The 20,688-nt window shown below is 32.8% G+C and overlaps 4 protein-coding genes across 5 annotated transcripts; 2 read left to right on the top strand and 2 right to left on the bottom strand.

The window, feature by feature from the left end:
• Positions 1 to 62: 62 nt before the first annotated feature.
• LOC126868213 (S-phase kinase-associated protein 1) lies at positions 63 to 1,690 on the bottom strand. The gene is made up of 3 exons (XM_050623471.1): positions 1,467 to 1,690; positions 813 to 1,091; positions 63 to 632 (listed from the first exon to the last, which is right to left on the bottom strand). Exons 2-3 carry the CDS (start codon positions 1,089 to 1,091, stop codon positions 423 to 425), a joined length of 489 nt encoding a protein of 162 aa, XP_050479428.1. The 5' UTR covers positions 1,467 to 1,690; the 3' UTR covers positions 63 to 422.
• Positions 1,691 to 5,655: 3,965 nt separating this feature from the next.
• LOC126868212 (uncharacterized) lies at positions 5,656 to 13,477 on the top strand. 2 transcript variants are annotated; one of them, XM_050623470.1, is made up of 4 exons: positions 5,656 to 6,614; positions 12,581 to 12,675; positions 12,964 to 13,153; positions 13,259 to 13,477. In XM_050623470.1, the coding sequence occupies exons 1-4, from the start codon at positions 6,606 to 6,608 to the stop codon at positions 13,379 to 13,381; spliced, it is 417 nt and encodes a 138-aa protein (XP_050479427.1). In that variant the 5' UTR covers positions 5,656 to 6,605; the 3' UTR covers positions 13,382 to 13,477. The 2 variants fall into 2 exon arrangements, with proteins under 2 accessions (XP_050479427.1, XP_050479425.1); XM_050623468.1 differs by lacking the exon at positions 5,656 to 6,614 and adding an exon at positions 11,063 to 11,194.
• Positions 13,478 to 14,811: 1,334 nt separating this feature from the next.
• On the top strand, positions 14,812 to 18,292 carry LOC126868193 (uncharacterized). The gene is made up of 7 exons (XM_050623419.1): positions 14,812 to 15,952; positions 16,026 to 16,187; positions 16,257 to 16,421; positions 16,522 to 16,750; positions 16,832 to 16,912; positions 16,997 to 17,287; positions 17,396 to 18,292. Exons 1-7 carry the CDS (start codon positions 14,955 to 14,957, stop codon positions 17,492 to 17,494), a joined length of 2,025 nt encoding a protein of 674 aa, XP_050479376.1. The 5' UTR covers positions 14,812 to 14,954; the 3' UTR covers positions 17,495 to 18,292.
• A 12-nt stretch (positions 18,293 to 18,304) lies between these two features.
• On the bottom strand, positions 18,305 to 20,597 carry LOC126868206 (mitochondrial ornithine transporter 1). Its single transcript, XM_050623462.1, has 5 exons — positions 19,816 to 20,597; positions 19,239 to 19,475; positions 18,995 to 19,161; positions 18,648 to 18,920; positions 18,305 to 18,568 (listed from the first exon to the last, which is right to left on the bottom strand). The coding sequence occupies exons 1-5, from the start codon at positions 19,898 to 19,900 to the stop codon at positions 18,383 to 18,385; spliced, it is 948 nt and encodes a 315-aa protein (XP_050479419.1). The 5' UTR covers positions 19,901 to 20,597; the 3' UTR covers positions 18,305 to 18,382.
• Between the last annotated feature and the right edge of the window lie 91 nt (positions 20,598 to 20,688).

Genomic DNA, 20,688 nt, shown 5'->3' with positions numbered 1-20,688 from the left:
CTTCACATTTATATAGTTTTCTATCATAGGATATAAGGATAATGTAAAAAAATTGTCAAAGGTAGAAATTAAATTTATATTCTATGTAAATGAAACACAATAGTTATGCAGATCTACTATACTATATAAAGTAGAGATAACAATCATTACAATATTACAAACTTGTTTAATTTCCATTATGCACGCTAAATGGTATTATTAAATGTTATATAAGGAATCTGAAATAAATAAACCACAAACACATTAAGGTGACTCATTCTTAAATTTAAAATGTATACACTATTTGCTGCATTGAATGGAAAGTGCTGTGATCATTTTAATGACTTCTTTAAAACAATAGAAGTCACATACTAACTTTTAAAGTTTCAAACATTGGAACTGAATTTTTTAATAACCAAGAAAACAGGTATCCACAAACAATTTTATTTTTCTTCACACCATTCATTTTCTTTGCGAACTTGTTCCTCTTCGGATGCAGAAAAATCATTTTTAATATTGAATGTCTTTCGAATTTCTTCTGGTGTTTTGCCCTTTATCATATTAGCAACAGTTTTACACGTTACATCTAATAATCCTTTAATATCAAGATAATTAGCAGCCAAAATTAGTTCAAACAGAGTTCCTTGATCAACCTATAAATTTATAAAGTTTAATTAAATTTAAAATTATATGTTTTTATGTACTATTGTATGTATGTATTATATATATTCAAACATCACCTATTAATAATACTAATAATTAATAAAAGAATTAATATTAAACTAACATTAATATTACAAAATAAATAATGTTAACAGAAATGAGATATTTACCTTCAAGAAATCTGCGTCCCAAGAACTTATATCGTCAGTACGCTTTTCCTTGTTTTCATCATCTTCAGGTGGAGGTGGATCGTCCTTATGATAAGTAGCCCATTGTATTACTTTCCTAAGAATAGCCGAATTAACGTTTGGAAGAGGTACCACTTCTTCCTCATCTTCGTCCATTCCAAGGTCTTCCAGCATGGTCTTTATAGTGACCGAACACTTTGCAATATCAACATCCACTTCAAAAACTTCACCATCGGAGCTTTGTAGCTTGATGTTAGGCATCTAGAATAAATTTTCAACCACTACTTATAATATGCTCATCAACTACATAGTTTCGAAAAAAATATTTTCTGTGCATAAACGAAGTGTTTTTTTATTTAAATACAAGCATCGTTGTTTCTTTCATTTCAATACGTTAAAAAGTATATCCATTATTCAAGAAATAATTGCCAAAATTCTTTTTCATGCACTATTAGGTTATAAAAAAATTTTGAGATACACAAACACTTCGTCCATACAGCAAAACATTTAGTGCAAACGACATTTTCTTGTAATAAGTTATCTGCTCAAGAGTATTTACTATTTTGAAATACTAAACACTAAGTTAGAAAATTGAATTTCTCTTATGTAAATTCGACAAAATATCAGAGTAATCACCGTAAAATGCTTCTCGTAGTCAATGTACAGGAATATTGAATAATTTGCTACACCGTTGATCAGCAGAAGGCACTTGTTCTCCTGCTCTTTGTTGCTCCCGTTATAACTTCTATTCTCTCCTTCTCACTCAATATTCGTTTGCTGTCCTTTTCAATGCGTCGAGAACCTATTTACGTCCTTACTCTACTATTTCTTTTTCTCTTTGTAGTTTTGCTATGGAGGGAACATGAATTTATGCGATACACTGAATTTGGTGTAAGATGGCGCCACGGTACTGCGCAATAATCACATAAGAAAATTCGATTTATCATAGAATTAAATTTTATTTTAATTTTAAAGTCATAACAATAAAATACTAGATTAAATGTAATTTGTATTTAATTATAAATCTTCTTCTTTATATTAAGTATTTAATAAATCAGTTGATTTTTGTATATATTCAATAGATATTCTCAAGAACCAATCAGCGTTTGAAAAGCGTTTTATTAAACTGTATAGATAAGTTCACGGAAGGAAGACATTAACAATATCAGAAGAAATACAAAATCTTTAATCAGCTACAAAGTACTAATTATAATTACATTATAAAAAGAGATATGTCGTTTTAAGAACGATGCACAGAAATAAATAATTATTGCACAAATTTTATTTGCATAAAAATCATTTGCAATGAAGAAACTTGACACTATATTTACAGAGATATCGAATTATTATTCGAGCCGCGTGGCGCCTAAGAGTACATCACTGGATACTAAAAAATTACGAGGTATCGTGTTAAGTTAATAGAATATGAGTTGATAGAAAAAAATTGCACAGTAATTTTCTACCATAATGAGCCATATGATTTTCGGTATAACCATGATAAAAACAAGAGCATCTGACCCCATCACTTGAAACCATAAAATTATGCCTTACTATTGCTCAAATGATTCGGCCGAAAGAGAATCTATGAAAGTAGGAATGCATAAACGAGCAGTGGATTCATATGAGAGGGATACTTGTCTAGGCGCCAACCAAATAGCCTAAGCATGTTCACTTACCCTCTTTTACCGTAAGTCGTCTTCTTCATCTTCTTTCCCTTTCTTTCGTTCATTGTTTCTTCTTTTTAGTCTTACAATTATTACAATATTTTCTCCATTGCAGAAACGAATGATGAAAAAGATTAGATTTCACTTTATTCTTTTTTTACTTTGTTCATCGTTCCTCTTTTATCCTTTATACATATCGGTTGGAAAGCTGTGAACAATTTCTCGCAAAAGTACAATTATTACAAGCAGAGTACGAGAGCTACGTCACGTTGATTCGATAGCCGTATCAAAAAGTTCGTTTGGTTTCCCCGCTGATCGATCCTTCGAATGGAACGAGAGGACTCGTTCGCTAGGGTAGTTTTACTATCGATGCGTCGAAAGATGCATTAATGCGAGTTAGTTTACTCGAAGCAAGATAAACGAATGAGTCGTAACGTTTCAATCAATCGTCCAATTGAATGAAATGGAAAAGTTATTGAAAGATACCATACGTTTACGATGAAAACGATGTTTTCTAGAAACACGTATCCTATATGTATATGCACTGTCAATCATAAATATTAGAACACCTACTCGTTATATTGGTTGAAAAAATTTAGTTCTTTTTTATTTTGTATTTTAGATTCTAAGTCACATACGATGCAAATTAAATAACCAGCAAATAAAAACTGTGAAAAGTATTCAATTTGTACTAAACATCCTCCTATTCGGTAGTATTCCAATACATATGATTGACAGTGCATATATTTGATAGTTCTCAGTGTCACACTGTAAAGGCTCATACATTTGTGCATAAATTTAAAAGTGCACATATCGCACATAACTGAACATTGCAAAAATATATGAAATATCTGAAGTACAGTATTAGAAGTATGAGAAAACCTAATAATATCTGGTCGAGACGAGAGAATTTCGACATACTGGAGAATTCCGAAATTTTCGCAAACCCAACCCGTCCTGATTTGGTATCTTATTCCGACTATCGGGTTGCCGATATTTTCGGGTTCTCGCACACATCCATAAACATAATATTAGTTATAATATCTAGTAGGTAAAAGAAATATCATTTCCACAATTATGTTTATAAAGATATAAATTTGCACAAACATTTACAGGTTGCTTGGTATACTTACATGTTAACCATGATAGAGCAAAAAGATAAAACGATACATCTATTGGAAAAAGCATTGGAAACGGTTAATTGAACTGAAAGAAAAGACGAAAGAGGACTCACAAGTTTCGTGACTCGTTGAAAGTTCAAATTTTACATGAAGCATGTCAATAATTTAATTAAACGTGCAATTGCATAAGTATTTCACCTGATTTTACGAAATGGTTTTTTGAACACAGTGAACGTCGAAGAAATGTTGGGGAACGTGATCGCTAATAATTAAAGAAGCTTAAAAAGCTCCAGGACAAATTTTATATGTAACTCAAAGAATAAGAGTGAAAAGGAAACGAGACTGGTAAAGACAAAGATTATAAATCTTACGCAACTATTAAGAGCGATCATAACCGTAGTGGATATTAACGAGATTACTTCTAAATAGCTCGCGGTGTCTTTTACATCCTTCGAGAACCTTTTGTAAAAGCTACGACTTCACTCCATCTCTCGAGCGTGAAACCTTATTAAAATTCTCGTCGAATGAAGTCAACTTTCATGAAAGCATCGATACGATTCTGGATCTCTTCTTCGAATTTGTCATCGATTGTTAAAATTATTTAACTTTGTTCAAACTACTTAAAATATTACCGTTCTTTTTAATGGTCGCCAAAAATCTGAAAGAAATGAGATGCGACGTATTTGGCCTGGGTTCAAACAGATGAAAAATTTAAGCATAAAGGGTAGTGACATCACAGAATAAAGCAAGATCTTTCTTCGTGACGTACGTCGATATAGCTGCTCTATACTACGTAATGGTTGCGGTGATAAATGCCGAATTACGCAGATCCTTCGCCCCAAAGGCGCCGCTAAGTCTGTCCTTCTCATCTCTTCACACTCCTCCTCCCTTCTTTCTTCTTACTATTAAAGCATTTTCGAATCTTTTTTTCTTTCCCTCTTCAACGTATTTCCATTGAATAGAAGTTCGAATAATTGCGAATTAATTGCAATAGCTTTTGATGATCGTTACCGTTTTCGCGCTTCTTTTGGCCGCACTGCGGAAAACATCATACAAAAACGATCGTTACGATTTCATCGACTTGCAACGATTCCACCAGGCAATTAAACGAAACGAAGAGATCCAATTTATTCGTAATCGTAGGAGGAAAAGTTATGTGTTGCTCAAGAAAATTCCTTGAAGGGTAGATCAACTGATACGATCGATTACGAAACTACGACTTCTATTATTATTATTAAAGGTGTAGTAGTTGTCGAAGACAAAAGATCTAGGTTCTTTACAATTGGACTGACGCTTCACCTATTCATGGAAAGATATTTTAAACGAACTTTCCTCAACCACTTGCCACGCGTAAAAGTAAGAAAGAACAAAGAAGGAAAGAGAAAGAAAGCGAACGACTGCTTTTTCATATTAAACAGATACCTGCCTGCCAAGTCTTGCCTGTCGTTTTTAATGAGACCTACACGGGCGTTGTGGGTTAATTATTCCTGAAAAAAAAAAAAGAAAAATAAACTCGCGTCTGTAATTCTTACGTTCGTTAACCATCGTCGTCGGTGATTTTTTAAGAGTATCTTTCGAAACTGATATTAAGTTCCGCTGTTCCATTATAAACAGTTCGACGACATTTGCTCGCAATATCTCGGTTAATCGATTTCTTAATATTTCTGTACTATTTTCTTCAGCACTGCTCATTGAACGCTAATCATCGAAATTACGTACCAACTAATTAATTAGGTTCTGGAGTTCAGTCTGCACTGAATCGTGAGAATCAGAGTCTCGCGCATGAGACTCTCGAACGATGCCTAAGAAAACGTAAGAACAGCAAGAAGGAAGAAGAAGGAGAAGATTCCTTACGCTCAGACGAGTCTACGAAGATTTTAATATACCAAGATACAATGGTGATAGAAGGTTTGACGGCCAAAAAGAGCGAAGTCTATTCGAGCGTGCAAATACAAATATCAACTGCAATTGTATCTAAAGGTTGCGAAAGCAATCTATCCGGCTATATTTCTTCGTTTCGACGTCTATACATTGATTTCGTTTTAAGAGAAGCAATTTCGTCGGAAGTAAACGTCATAAGCGAAACTTAAAATTTCAATGATCTAAATAATCTAATGGCAATTTCTCCAAGTACTGTGACGTGAATTGTGACGAGACAACCACCTTCCTGTATCGCTTCGATTTCACGCACGTAATTTCTTTTCCCGATCACAATCTGTAAATTTCCAAAAACAAACGGTCCACGACCAAACCACGCATCATTACTTCAATCCAATTTCGAGTAGGAAGAAAGAAAATGCAATTGCACGAATCGAAAGTTATCGTGCTATATCGTATCTAGAAACGATGTCCTCGCTCCGCTCGGGCTTCATTCATAGAGGTTCATTCATGAATCTTCGTTCTTACTACGTAAGAAATTTCTACGTCTGAAAAACAGTTTTTCGATGCTCGCCGGTCGCCAGTTTCGCCGAGGGATTTCCTGTGATATCATCGTTCGGGGTGGAGACTAATCCAATGACGTAATGAACCAGAGGGTGTACAATACATACGGGGCGGCCGTAACGACGTGGAGGAGGAACACATCGGTGATGCTGGTACCAATAGTGGTGGATTCAGCTCTGCTTCTCTTGGTGGTACGGAAGAAGAACGTAGAAGAGGGGTGAGTGGTTGCAGTATAAATGTGGCCCGCGCAAGCTCCACCAATCACTCGCCCTCTGACCTCCAAACTCCAAGCTCTCAAGCTCTCGTGGTACCAAACACCCCCTCTTCGTTCATACGATCAAGAGACAAGCCAGCACGTCGGCACTGGAACTCGTGCCTCGTGATCACCGCGTGGTGGTGTCATTCGAGTATCATCGCCGAGGACCGCTCGCTACCATCGAGGCCAACCCTTAACTTCGATTCCAGCAGAAACTCGAAATTGTTCGCTCTACGTGGCAGCACGATTTGCTTATTCCTTCGACCTGCGACACCTCTTTAATCTCACAAACATGGTAACGGTAAGTGTTAACGCATTTTTACTAAAATCTTCATTTTCTTCCATTCCGTTACGTTCGTTTTTTTCGTTTCTTCTCGTTTGATTCGCACGATCGGTTCAATAGAAGAGTGATCAACAATTTCACCGAACATTGAAAATGTCGAAAGTCCCTCGACGACAACCCACGTCTATGGACACGAATTTATTTCTAACATATCGCGAGTTTGGCACACCTAGTTTAAAGTCGCCTTAAACAATGGGGGAGAAAAGAAACAGAGGTGTGACGTGTATCGGATAGAAACGTTGAACCCAAACAGTTCGTTGATCTTCTCTGTTCCGTCGTACGAAATTGTCATCGCTGAGACTCCTTCGAGTCATTTACGACAAACCAGTTACGTGCGCAACGGTATTCGTCGCGTTGAGTTTAGGAAAATCATCTCGGTTCTAACGAACACGGCTCCAGTCGAACGAACGAAACGGTTTGTAACAAGTACTTATCGTTAGACCCAGCAATTCGTTAGATAATATTTTCGTTATAAAATCGTTTCGTCGATTAGCTATATACATCCGTACGTCTGGACACATCTTTTTGCTGTTCATAACTGATAAATTTTAAAGTACGCATATCCGTGTTACACAATGTTAATCTAAATAAAAAAAGGAAAGAAAATATAGTAAAACGGCGCGTGGTTTGTGAGAAAAGTGAAATTAGTTTTATTAAATAATCGTACAAAGTAGATTAAGCTGCGTTAATTCGAGAATCGAGTTTGCTGAATTTTCTTACGTGACAAATTTTTAAATAACTTTAAACTGTAGATTTATATGGTCGATATACTAGTGATAGGAGATAGAGGCAACAAAGGAATACGAGAAAAAGTGGTTGTGAATAGAGTTATGAATCATAAAAAAAAAAAGGAAAGATGCCATCTATAACATCTCTACATTTTACGTACCATAGAAAGCAAAATTTACTAGCGCAGAAATTTACGCGAAAAGAATTTACTTTATGCTATTATCGGGAGTTAATTATCTCGTGACAACAATTGGCCGCGTTCCTCGTAAATTCAACATTGGACAAAATTATTATACGATGTAAGGAATGTGCCTGCTATGATCAGTTTATCTCTCTCTCTGTCTTCTGTCTTCTATTTGGCTGGAGAATAACAATCGGACAATGAGATGTGACGGCGAACCAGAAACCAATAGGAATGAAATAGAATGCAAGAGATAGGAAACTAGAAGGAAATCCAACCACTTCGGGTACGCTACGTCTAATTCGATGTGTCGCCGGCGAATACATAAAGCTTTTCTTGTTTGCACTGGGAGAAATGTTTACGATTCATCCATAGCTGCACGGCGCCACGGGTTTTCGTGTACTCGTTATCACGCGTTAGAGATTCATCACTGCCACCCGGGATCAGCAGCTGTGTATTTTCATGGCCATAATTATCGAAGATCCTTTGCCTTATTCTAACGGACCGCGATAGCTATGAATAATTCGTTTCTCGATACGCAACTAAACAGCACCACGAATTCGTACGACAGTCTGACGTGAAAGAATGATAGATCGATGTACTGAAATGACGATTCCATGTTACAACATTAGCGGTTTCCAGTTTTCACGTGCTTTCACCGTATTCATTAAATAACATTTTTTTTCTTTTCGATCAATGAGCTGATCCGGACGTTGAATTACGTAGAGCATGATGGAAACCGAGTGAATTTTATGACCCTCCGACTGTCAATGAATAAAGTTGTAACTTTAGTTTAAGAGAAAAAATAACCCGCTGCTCGATGAATTTATACATTCGCGTAGCAGAGAGTCAACGCGTTTTACACTGGTTATACCGATAGACGTTCTTTTTTCGTATTATCGTTTAGAAATACGTCTCTTTTTATTAACTTAAATTAAATTAAAATTGAGTATATTTCTTTAGCCGTCTGAAAAGAAAAAGATTAATTTTGAATCGAAGTAAAGATATTTTATATCGCGAACAACGTACTTTCGCGCGATCGAACGCACGGTCAAACGAAAAGTTTCTTCAACAAAGTGGAATAAAATGAATTCAACGACGAGGAAAGTGCGTATAGGAGAATTCGGATATAAAGCGAAAGGATACGACAACGCGAGTGAAAAACTAAAAAGGGGGAGGCGTGGAAAAAGAAAAAGAAGAAGAGTGGAGAGGTTTTTCTATGCCACGAGACAGAGAGACGCCAAGGCGCCCCATTTCCGAGCCAGGGGTTAAATCGTGCGTTTCTAGCTTTTCCCTACTATCTCGCTTGCCTTCTTCTCCTTATTCTCATCCGCTCCCTGTCCACTCTACCTCCCTGAATAATTATTTGCGCTTCTTATATTTCCGTTCAATTTTACCAACGAAGACAATTTTTCTTACGGATTACCGATTCGACGTCAAATGTAAATATCGCTGCTCCCTTTAAAATTCGCTCGCTATACAATTCCTGCGTTTCTTTCTAAAAAGCACTTTTAGCACTAAAAGCACTTGGTACTGCAACTTTGTTTTGAAAATTTTTTACTGCAGAAAATTGTCTGCGGTATTTATATTGGAATTTTAGCAAAGTCGCCTGCATTTTGAGAATGATAGGAACGAACGCGAATCGTTTTATAGAACAAACGAACGGTTCGAAAATGCCATTAACTAGATTCGCGAGGTCGAGTTAAAAAAATCGTAGAGTCTGGACAATTTGATAAAATGATTACAGCGACCAAGATGGTAACGTTTATAAGCGTTCGTCTATGTAATGATTCGATTCGGATCAGCAGACTGTGACCTCGGACGAAATTTAATAACCCGTCTCGTTCCGACGAGTTACGACGAACAGACGCGACAGCAAATCGTGCATCGTCCGTGCCGAAATTTATGTTATTTATTCCAAAGCTGACTATCGGTGGAAAATACCAGAGGTAGCTCGTAGATATTCTGCTTTTCTATGAAGGAATAGCGTGAAAAATCGGCATACAAATTCATTTAACCTCCGTAGAAATGAATATCGACTTCTACGTATTATAAAATTATAAGCGTCTCACTAATTATCACGTAAATGTAACCAGATATAAAAGCTTTGATACATTTGATGCCAAATGAGAATGAAAATTATAGGGCGAAAAAGAGGACAAAGATCGGTATAATAATAACAGATGAAAGAAAATACATTGTTCGATCTTTAGCAAAAAATTCCACGTGACCAGTGATGCGAGCTCTTACTTTTAATATTAAATGAATTTAATGATAATACAAAAGAAACATACAACGGACGTGTTATATTTGACTGGAATAGAGATAAATTTTTAAATCATTCGAAATTTTTATATCAACGCGTAGGTAGAACATTTTCGTCCTGAGGTCGATACGCAACTTCTTTTTTGCCTAAAGCGTTCCCTAACAAGGCATAAAGATTATAGGAGAACGGGGACAAAAGAATCCTTCGAGACTTTAGATTTCATCCCCTCGAACACCGATTTTCGATGAATTACACGAAATTTATACATTATGTTAATAGCGTTTGATTAGTCGCCATTACGTAACTGCCTGTGAGCAAACAGTGAATGGTTCCACGAAAAAGCGGTAACTGATACCATCGCATCGAAAGGGGGATAGATCGAACAATTCCATTGCGAAACCCACACGAAAAACTTTCCCTCTGATAATTAATTTGTTGCGGCCCGTTATCGTTATCAGTTTAAATTCGCTTAATTTCGTTTATTTTTCATTCGTGATTCCGGAATTGAAAAAAAAGCTTCTAAACTTTTTGTTAAAAAGCACGTGAAATGGTAGGAAAATGTGGTTTCGGGTCAACTCATATTTGAATCAACTTACGTGACAATTGCCTGTATCAAATAATAAGACCGTACGGTTATGGTAGCGCCGTAACGTAACGTATTTCATAATGAAGAAATATAGACGAGAATGTCAGTACCCGTGCTAACAACATGCTACAGCATTCGTATAAAAAGGTGAAAATACCGTGATATATCTGAGTTTGTAGAACACGCTCATTTCCGAAGACTACGAGACGGTCTTTTTCAATTAAAAATCCACCGACATCCCTGTACATTTTCCATCAAAGCAAAAACGTTTTTGCTGCACATTCACAGCCGCATTACCTCTGATGCGTGTGGGAAATATAAAACGATATTCACGTCGTAAATGAACAGTATTGTATTTGTATATCAACAAGTCTCTGAGTTTCGTCCTTTTTTTTTTCTTTTTTTTTTAATAAATATTCGAATTTCTGTCGTTCTTATCTATCTCTACAAAGAAACTATGTTGTATACGTGTATGTATAGCGATTTTGATAGAAACAGGAAAGATTACGCTGGTTTCTCCTTTACGAAGTCAAAAACAAAAAGAAGACCCTGACGTACCACAATAGTTGCTGTGGGTATGCCAAAGCTTTTTAGAGTGTATCGTCAACTGTCGATCAATTTGCATAATTTCTGTAATTGCAATACCCACCAATTAGCTGAAATTAACCATGTGCAACATTACCGCGCGGTTCCGTCACCACCTACTACCTATACCCTGTTCAGTGGTTCCTTTGATAAATTCCAAATTAATACATGAACGTCGTCGAACGACAATCGTGAGTAAAAATTAACGTTACATGTTTGCGATTGCCGGAAAGAAATATTACTTTCGTCTTGATAGTCTCGTATCGTTGCCTCGAAAGTTGCAATATGTTACAAATAAAAGTCGTAACCAAAGAAAAAAAAAAAAAGAAAAATAAAGAGAAAAGAGCAACAAAGGACACTATCGAAAACACGTGTCTACCTATGTCGTTGAAAGAGCGATTTTAATCGTGATTTAAGGATATTAAAATGTATAACGGCGAGCATAATTTTGCCCTAACCGCGAGATATCGTTTTACATCTTGATTAAAATTGTTCGACAAAGCACCCGGAAGACGCATTAAGATTTATCTCACGTATCGTGATTTTATCATCCTTGTTAAATCTACTATGCGACGACTATAGGCGTTTAATCGATAACCATCGGAAACACCGATTTATATTCCGTTTACAAATTCTTCATGAGACTGTTATACGTAGTCTGGCATACGTACGTATAAGTACATAGGTAAATGCCCAGCGAAATCTGAATCGAATCGCGACAGCACATGTCCTCTCAGGAAACACTATACGTAAACTGGAAATTAACTAATTGACCTGGATTAGGAACGAATCAGAGGTAAATTGTAGGCAACCGCGTTGATTATTACGTTAAAATAACAAAGATATTAAAAGTAATGTATACATTTAACGTACACTTTTTCAATCGGTATATTGAAAGCTTTTTACGGGAAAACGGCTATTTTCTTTTCAAACTAAGTTATTGGTTTCACCAAGATCAAATTTAGCGTTTTACCATTTAAAAGGTATAAAGTTATAAAATTATATTTCACGAATTTAGAAAAGAAACGCTCCGATCAAATATGTTTTCTACATTGCGAAACTTCGATCTCGTATATTTCGCATTTTTATGTATTCTTTATTCTTAGTAAATCAATGTCAGACGCAACGTACGCCCACTTAAATTTTGAGACCCTTGTACGTTTCGGCGTACGATATTTTCTATCCAATGAGATTATTAAGAGCTGCATTCGAAACGTTCGCTCGCAAATAACAAGAACAAGATGTGGAAAAGAACAGGTTGGCGCAAATTGGGTGATACGCCACTAACTTGTTCTCCTTTTTGCCTTCGTCAAGTTGAAAATAAAAGGAAATCTGATATTGATTTTGGATGAAGTCGTCTTCCCTCCCCCGATTGACAAGCCGGACACGAAAATTGCTGAAATTCAATGACTTCTGCTTTCGAACAGACAAACTTATATGACGTCGATTCGTTTCTTAAGTTATTTCCATTTTTATCGTTAGCGACGTAAAATATATAAAACAATAACGAACCGATTTATTATTTCTCGAATATTGAAAACTCGTAAATGAATAATAATTATCGAAATTGTTTACAGGTTGTGGCTTACATCCAACGATGCATGATCATTTTTGCCATCCTACTTTGTTATTTTCACGTTCGGAGTGAACGTAGTGAAAGCGTGAATTGCGAGTATGTATACATATGTATATATTTTTATTAAATTTAATAATATGAGTAGACTGCGGATGTTTATGCAAATTTATATTTTTATTAACGCGATTAAACGAATGGAATCTAAGCAGAGATCCGTTTTACGCGCCAAGTATTGTAGGAACTATACTTTGGATATTTTATATATTTTTGCATCATACGCATTCTATACATTTTTGCACTTTCAAAATTCGTATAAATGTATAGAAATACACAGTCTAGATATGAGAAACATGAACAGTAATTATATTCCTTATATCTCCATAGAGCATTTCCATACCATCAAATGTGTAGAGGTTCAATGTCAAGAAAACGTGCAATGTTCCCGATCATGTACGGATTAGGATGCGAGGGGAGCGAAGGAAACATAAATTGCATCAAGGAATTTGAAGAAAGACATCGTATTCCTTACATTCCTCTATCGAAGTCAAAACTGTTGATTGCTTTGCTTAACGATGTAAGTTATTTTATTATCTTTCTTATCTATACGTCGAAAGTTAATCGAGCAAAATATTAAGAAAGCGGTAATAGACAGGTTTGATATCTTTTTGATCTGTTATAGGATCTGCAAAAGGATATTACACGATCTGCTCGCCACAAATTAAGAAACGATGAAATGAATAAACGAAAGCCATCTATAATAGAGAACTTCTTGTCGGAATTGGACTCTTCGGACAACTATTGAATGAAATGATCAGGAAATACAAATTTTCTCGACTTGTGCAAACATTTTTCATCATTTAAAATTTTAGAAATATATATTTAGTCTTCTTTCTCTTTCTCTCTGGCTGTCTGTCTGTCTGTCTGTCTGTCTCTCTCTCTCTCTCTCTCTCTCTCTCTCTCTCTCTCTCTCTCTCTCTCTTCCTTCTTCTCTCTTCTTCCCATTCTCTTCTTCCCTCTCTGCCTCCCTCTCGCTCTGTCACTCCCTCACCCTCTCTATCATATACGCGAAATAAAACTTTCCCTTTACTTTTACCTTTGTATTAGAAATCTTCTTGCTTCACTTGTTTTTTTCTGTTTCCTATCTTTTCTGTTTTCAAGTAGTCATATTGCTTCTTCGTTTTTAAAACCAAATTATAATTAAACCATTGTATCCACGTTACTAACAATACACATGTGTTACAGTATAAAAAAATATATTTGAAATTCGAAGCAACTCCTTAAATAAACCTACTAAAAAAAAAACAATTGTGATGTTAAAATATTATCATTTTACATTTTATTATAATATGTAGCATAACTATTATTCATCAAACTTGTATATAAACAAATTAAAAAGGAATAACATAGACTGTTTTCGGAAGAGAATGTTGTTAATGTTGTTTATTTCTACAACTAAGAAATTTCGTATATTATTTTATATACTTGTAAAGTTTTCAAATGTACTGATGAATGAAACTATTAACGTAAAATTCATAACAATTTGAATTTTATAATTGTACAATAAATTATTGTATTTATGCGATTATTTTTGAAATTATATTTAGTAAAAGAATTTAATGAAAAACCGGCAATAGATAACTTAGTGTTTACTTATTTTTTGTGGAGATATAAAAATGAAACGTAACATGAACGCAGGATAAAAAATGAATAACTAAGAATATAAAAGAATGATGAAAATGATCAGTATATATACTAATAATTTTTGTACATAAAATTCAGTAGTGATACAATTTCTTTTCAAATTAGTAATGTCAACTATTACTTTTCACCATGTCTAATTTATATGTACATTCTATTAATTTATATGTATACAGCGTATAACTAATTTATTGTCATAGTTCATTTGAATTAAAGATATTGACTATCATCGATAAAAAGTAAAAACATAAATATTTAAATGTAAGTATTTATGTATACATATGTATACACACATACATATATATGTATGTTCAAAAGTTTAAAGCAAACTAATGTAATTTCTTTTCTTGAGAAATGAGAACTATATATTTATAGTAATACATAAATAATTAAAAAATTTTATTCTTGTTCATTCTATAAAATCATATTAAAATTATAATTGTTTTTAATTTAGCATATTTATATTTTATACATGCATGTGACTATACATATACGTAAACAAAGATAAAATATATGTATATAGATACATATACATATATAAGTATCTCGTTCACTACGAATTGGAATTGCAGCCATGTGAGAAGTTTCTGGTTCTGATTTCAGTTTTGTATACAAAGTTTTATTTAAAAGTTAAACGTATTTAATAAATAGCGTATGTTCTAATAAAAATCCAAAATATGAATGTTATTGCAAGAACGAGTTTAATCGTACTAAATTGTACTAAAACAATGATTTTGAGGTTACATAATAAATCATACTTTGCAAATACGACTAATTACACATGGACTTTAAAACCATATTCAAGATTTATAGAAAAATATAAATGCTTCGTTCTATGCCAGAGATATAAAACAGTTGCAGTCAATAAAAATTGCCAAGATGATCCAATAAAAGAAAATATTTACATACCTGAACATAAAATCATGCATTTAATACTTCAAGATTCCATATATTATGATAAGACTATTTTTCCACGCATTAAATCAAATGCAATAGTTACTTCTGAGGACATAGAAGGTTTTTATAATGTAGATTGGTCACATGAATCTCCAAAGAATATTTCTAATGCTGTTAAGAAATTGGCATATTCTTATTTAAGTGGCACATGTTTGGAAATATCACTTCATGACAGGATTTTAGAAGCCTGTATTAAACAGCTCCCAGTAATGCAGGATAAGCAAATAAAACTTTTAATGCAATGTTTAATTACGTTACATGATATAGTAACAGTATCACCTGTTCATAAAGAACTGATGAAAGCATTAGATACAGAATGTATAAAACGATTTTATAATTCAAATACTGAGCAAATGTTATTAATAATTGATGCATTTTATCAGCTTAATGTTACAAATCTTAAGTTTATGTGGCGTGCAATGAGAAAATTGCTTTCAAAACCGTATAGACTTTCTGGAAAAGCATTAGTTCAACTGCTCTTTTTTCTACCTTTGATTGATTCAAGATCATTTATAAATATATTTGAAATCGAATATCGGTTAGAAGAATGCATACATGAACTTGTTGCAGACGAAATAGGTATAATCGCAAGAGGTTTTTTTTTAAATAAAAGGAATATTGGCAACAAAGCCTTATTACCAATAATGATGGATAAAGTTAAGAAAGATGCTACTATCGTGAACAGTGTTACTTTAGCAGCATTTATGAAACTTATTAGGTAATAATACAACTTATTATACATAATTTTTTATAGTAATTGTTATTATAACACATATAAATATGTGATACAGATTTAGTAACAATTTACATTGTTTAAAAATCTTTCAAGAATTATTGAAATCTTTACATGACGAGATACCACGACTATCATTAAAATGTCTAACCCATATAACACATACATTTGGATCTTTTCGTGTATATGATGAAATTTTAACAAATTCCATTATTCAAAGGTAAGTTAAGTAAGAGAAAAGTAATAATAACACATTCACTTATAAAAGAATTGCTTATTATTAATTTAGATTAGAAAATGAAATCGAAACTGCAAGAGTAAAAGATATTGAAAGAATTATTTATGGCATATGTACAGTTACTCCTACTACAGATTACTATAGCAATGTATGCCACAAATTATTGAACGAAATAATATTAACTTATAAGACTATCAGAGCAAGTGAAATTAATAGGTAAATATTTTGTTTCCATATAATAATTACATATAGTACATACATATATTTAGAAATGTATTATGCAAAAATCAGTGATTCCATTATATATTAAATATAGCTTTCCAATATCATTAGTACGTATTCTGACATTCTTAACAATTAAAAATATATATGCACCAGAATTAATTCAACATGTATTTGACCCAACATTTATAAAAAATACATACAAAAATAATCTCAAATTGTTGACAAATGAATGGCTGATATTACACTGCTCAGTAAAAATAGAATTGCCTTATTACGAAGGTCCATTACTGACAGATAATATGTATGAATATTTAGTAAAGGTACAGTGTAGTAAATATGATTAAAAACTTACATTTTGCAGTTAGATAATTAAATATATTGAAACTTTTTTACTATTATAGAAATTTCGTAAATATGACGATGATATCTACAGAAAGGACACCAATGTGAAATTAAGGATGGAAATTGTATATATCTGTAAGGTATACAATACAAAATTATATTTAAGAAAAGCGCTCAAAAAATAGTAATGAAACATATTTAATGCATTAATATTATTATTTTAGAAAAAATTAGGAATAGATGTATATGTTGATTATATTTTACCTCAGTATTCAACTAGAGATATTGTCATTGGTATGGATACATGTAACAATCCTATTAAAATTGATTCTATTTTATCGGCAATGCCGACAAACTCGATCAAAAGTGTAAATAATGATGAATTAAAAAGAATAAAATGGAAAGTTATAGTTCCAATAATGGTTTTAATAAAAGTATCAGGTCATGATGGTTATATTGGATACATCCTGAGAAAATGTAGACAACTTGAAACTCTAGGATACACACCGATTATGGTAATTTCTAAAATTATTGTTTCTTTTTTACAATGATATATAAATGATACATTAACTTCAGAATTGTTGAATAATGCATATATACTAATGGATTTTTAATTTTTATAGATTTATGAGGATCAGTGGAATTATCTTGATGAAGAAAATAAAGAGAAATATTTAAAACAATTAATTTATCAAGATATTAAATCTAATTCATTTGAATAAAATAATTGTTTTGATATGAGAAAAGGTTTCCTTAAAAAGTAAATTCTGAAAACTTGATGAACTTTTTGAGTCTCCAAAGTCTCTAAAAAATAATTAGTCTTGAAATATTGTCATATTATATATATATATATGTCGGATTAAGGTTGGAATTTTGGGCGTTCGATGAACTTTTCACTCAAGTTTACCGGTACAAATGTAGGTACTACAAGAGGCTACAAGTAATAGCGGCGATAGGATGGTCGCGATGCCGATGACAACGAATTCAGGTTCGACAACGAATCCACGGTCCACGGGATGACGAGCGCCAACGCAATACACGATTTGGATAACTCAATCAGCAATTCGCCCAACGACTAACTAACTAACTAACTAACTAACTAACTCGTAATCCAAATGAAACTGCCCTTATATAGTCCTTTTCCCATTCCTTGGGTCAATCTCTGTTTTTGAGGAGAGCTGCACAACTATTTCCTATTTCCGTTATTACACGTCCCTCCTGTGACCATGGGTACGTTCGGTGACTCATTATGTCACCTCGAGCCCAAACCCATCGTCGTAAATCTTAAGTGCCCGGGTAACTATTTCTTCGTTTACTGTTGAAATGTCGTTGTCGTAAACATCTGGATTGGGGTATTGGGTTTTTCCGAACATTCTAAAGAAAGGTCCCGATGTCCTTCCATCTCCGACATATATATATACACACACATACAATAATATTATTGTTGTATTATAGACATTAATTATACAAGTTATAATATATAATATAATATAATAATAATAATTTTGTATAGAAAATCATTTTCATATCAATTATTTTCAAATCCATTTATTATAGCCTATTTTATGCCTTATAATAAAAAGAATAATATCATATAAATATAATTTATTCTATTGGCTGTTCTCAAAAAAATCAAGCATGAATCTTTTAGAATATTCATAAGTTACAAATAATGTAGCTGTTGCTGGTACTGTCCTTATTAATGTTGGTTTTAAACCATTGTACAAAGAGCTAATACCTTCATTTTTTACGATGTCTTTCATAACTACTAATGCAGGACTTTTCAAATTTTTAATCTTTAAAAAAAGAATTAGAATATAAAACTTATTTATATTCTTGATTCGTATTATTTATATTATATAAAATGAAACTAACCTGTATCCTACTCTTAACTACATCTGCTGGAAATATTACAAGCCATAAGACACTTCCACCAATGGCACCAGCTACCATGGTTCTCTGCCATCCTATGTCATTCTTACTTTCATTTGGTTTTGTTAGAAGTTCTCTGGTTACTTCATAGCCTCCAAAAAAAAAGAAATATCCAGGCATTTCACGTGCTATAGTTGATGACAAACCAGTAAATAAACCTTTTATGCCTTGTTCTTTAAGAATTTGACGTGTTAATCCCCATGGACCAATTTCTTTCTAAACAAAATAATTTTTCTCAAAACATGAGTTCTTCTATAAATTTTACATATTAACTTTTTTATCTTAGTTACCTTAGCGACAGTTAATACTGATTTCATTTCCATTTGAACTTCTCTTACTGCTTGTAGCTTACATTTTATAAGTTCCGTAGGACATAATGTTAAAGAAGAGAAAAATGCAGCAAAAAATCCAGCACAAGCATTTTGAATTGATGTCAAATCTTCTATTTTTTTAATACCTATATAAATAAAATTTTTTTTAAATTAAAAACGTTAGTTCTTTTAACTGCATTGCATTTTAAAAAAATTATAGTACCTAAAACATTGGAAATAACTTTCTGACATCCTCCATATGCAGCAAACAATACTGAATTCTCAGCAACATTAGCAACTAGTGCAGGTATAGTTCCTGCATATAAACCACGCATTATTCCATCTGCTTTCAGGGTTTGTAAAAAGCAATTTGTCATTCCCTTATACATGGAGGGAAAGGTTTGCATTTTTACCTTAACTGTATCTAATGGTTGACCAACATATACAAGTGCTATCCCACCTTAGGTCAAAATGAAACATAATTATACTAAATAATTAATCCTTTTGCAACAAGCAGAGATCATTTATTTTTACTAATATATTCATTCATTTGTTGTTAGTAATCGCACAGTAACTAATTACTGACAATAATAAGGTTAAGCACTTCTTAAGAAAATTTGATTTCATAACATAAAATAGATTTAAGAAAGGATTATATAAGTAAAAATTATATAGATTACTATAAAAAATACAGATATTTGAAATTTTATTCATCTCATAATCGATTTATTTATTTCCTATTGATTTTAAGATTGTTTGTGCATTGATAAAAGTAATGATGTATTAGAATGTATTGTTACCGAGCGATCCAGAAATAAAGTCAATTAAACCAGCTCTAATACTATTTAATTGTTGATTTTCTTTTTCAGCAAATTCAAATGTCATCTTTATGTATATATCTAAATCAATAAACTCCAAATTCTAATGATTAATGAAATAACAGGTTAAGACATGCTATTCCGTTATTGTATTAACTACGATTTGAATGTTTATCTGTTATCGAATGGGAAAGATAAGAGAGGTCTATTTACTGACTAAAAATTACTAATACGATTTGTATCTTTGGTCTGATAAGCCTTTTTATTTACACAATGCATTTACATCTTTACAAATTTCTAGATGCACGCATGCGCATTTGTATCTATACGAGATTGATAAAGAAATTGTTCATTGATCGGTGACAATTGAAGTATCAAATAGCCAATAATAAATTTAAAAATCATATTTCGCATACTCATGTACACAAGAAATTTCTGTACACAGCTAATTTTTATCTAGTCTAGAATAAATTTCGCTATAGTCTTTTGATCATGCGATGAATTCATCTTATAGCAATCGTATCTTTTATGGTACACATTTCTATAAGTTTTAATTGTATACTGCAGTGACATAATTAATAAAGTATCAAGCATTTATAATTTAACCTAAAATGGATTACTTTATAAAAACTCAAATACACAGCATTGTATTCAAAATGAAACTATTACAGTTTGTAAAGTATGATAAGTAATACACGTACAAAAGAAATGATTTATTCTAAAAACTAAAACTATCAATGAAGCTATCTTGATATATATTTTTACTAGACAATGCTAGAAAACGGTTGTCATAGAAACGCAGTGCTACAGCTTTTAAATTCTATATTACTAAATTAATCACTTTATTATTTCAGA

This window comes from Bombus huntii, chromosome 8 (assembly GCF_024542735.1).
Source record: "Bombus huntii isolate Logan2020A chromosome 8, iyBomHunt1.1, whole genome shotgun sequence".
Lineage (NCBI taxonomy): Eukaryota > Metazoa > Arthropoda > Insecta > Hymenoptera > Apidae > Bombus > Bombus huntii.
The sequence above is the reverse complement of the archived record's forward strand: the minus strand, read 5'-3'. Positions and strand labels throughout refer to the sequence as shown.

Excerpts from the sequence above, each read along its gene's own strand:
- LOC126868193 (XM_050623419.1), top strand. The coding sequence starts at position 14,955 with ATGAATGTTATTGCAAGAACGAGTTTAATCGTACTAAATTGTACTAAA. Across the intron at positions 16,188-16,256 it reads ACAAATTCCATTATTCAAAG|ATTAGAAAATGAAATCGAAA; the intron begins GTAAGTTAAGTA and ends TTATTAATTTAG. Across the intron at positions 16,751-16,831 it reads TGTATGAATATTTAGTAAAG|AAATTTCGTAAATATGACGA; the intron begins GTACAGTGTAGT and ends TTACTATTATAG.
- LOC126868213 (XM_050623471.1), bottom strand. The coding sequence starts at position 1,091 with ATGCCTAACATCAAGCTACAAAGCTCCGATGGTGAAGTTTTTGAAGTG. Across the intron at positions 633-812 it reads GGGACGCAGATTTCTTGAAG|GTTGATCAAGGAACTCTGTT; the intron begins GTAAATATCTCA and ends ATAAATTTATAG.
- LOC126868206 (XM_050623462.1), bottom strand. The coding sequence starts at position 19,900 with ATGACATTTGAATTTGCTGAAAAAGAAAATCAACAATTAAATAGTATT. Across the intron at positions 19,162-19,238 it reads AGTTATTTCCAATGTTTTAG|GTATTAAAAAAATAGAAGAT; the intron begins GTACTATAATTT and ends TTATTTATATAG. Across the intron at positions 18,569-18,647 it reads TAGTTAAGAGTAGGATACAG|ATTAAAAATTTGAAAAGTCC; the intron begins GTTAGTTTCATT and ends CTTTTTTTAAAG.
- LOC126868212 (XM_050623468.1), top strand. The coding sequence starts at position 11,087 with ATGTGCAACATTACCGCGCGGTTCCGTCACCACCTACTACCTATACCC. Across the intron at positions 11,195-12,580 it reads AACGTCGTCGAACGACAATC|GTTGTGGCTTACATCCAACG; the intron begins GTGAGTAAAAAT and ends AATTGTTTACAG. Across the intron at positions 13,154-13,258 it reads TGATTGCTTTGCTTAACGAT|GATCTGCAAAAGGATATTAC; the intron begins GTAAGTTATTTT and ends GATCTGTTATAG.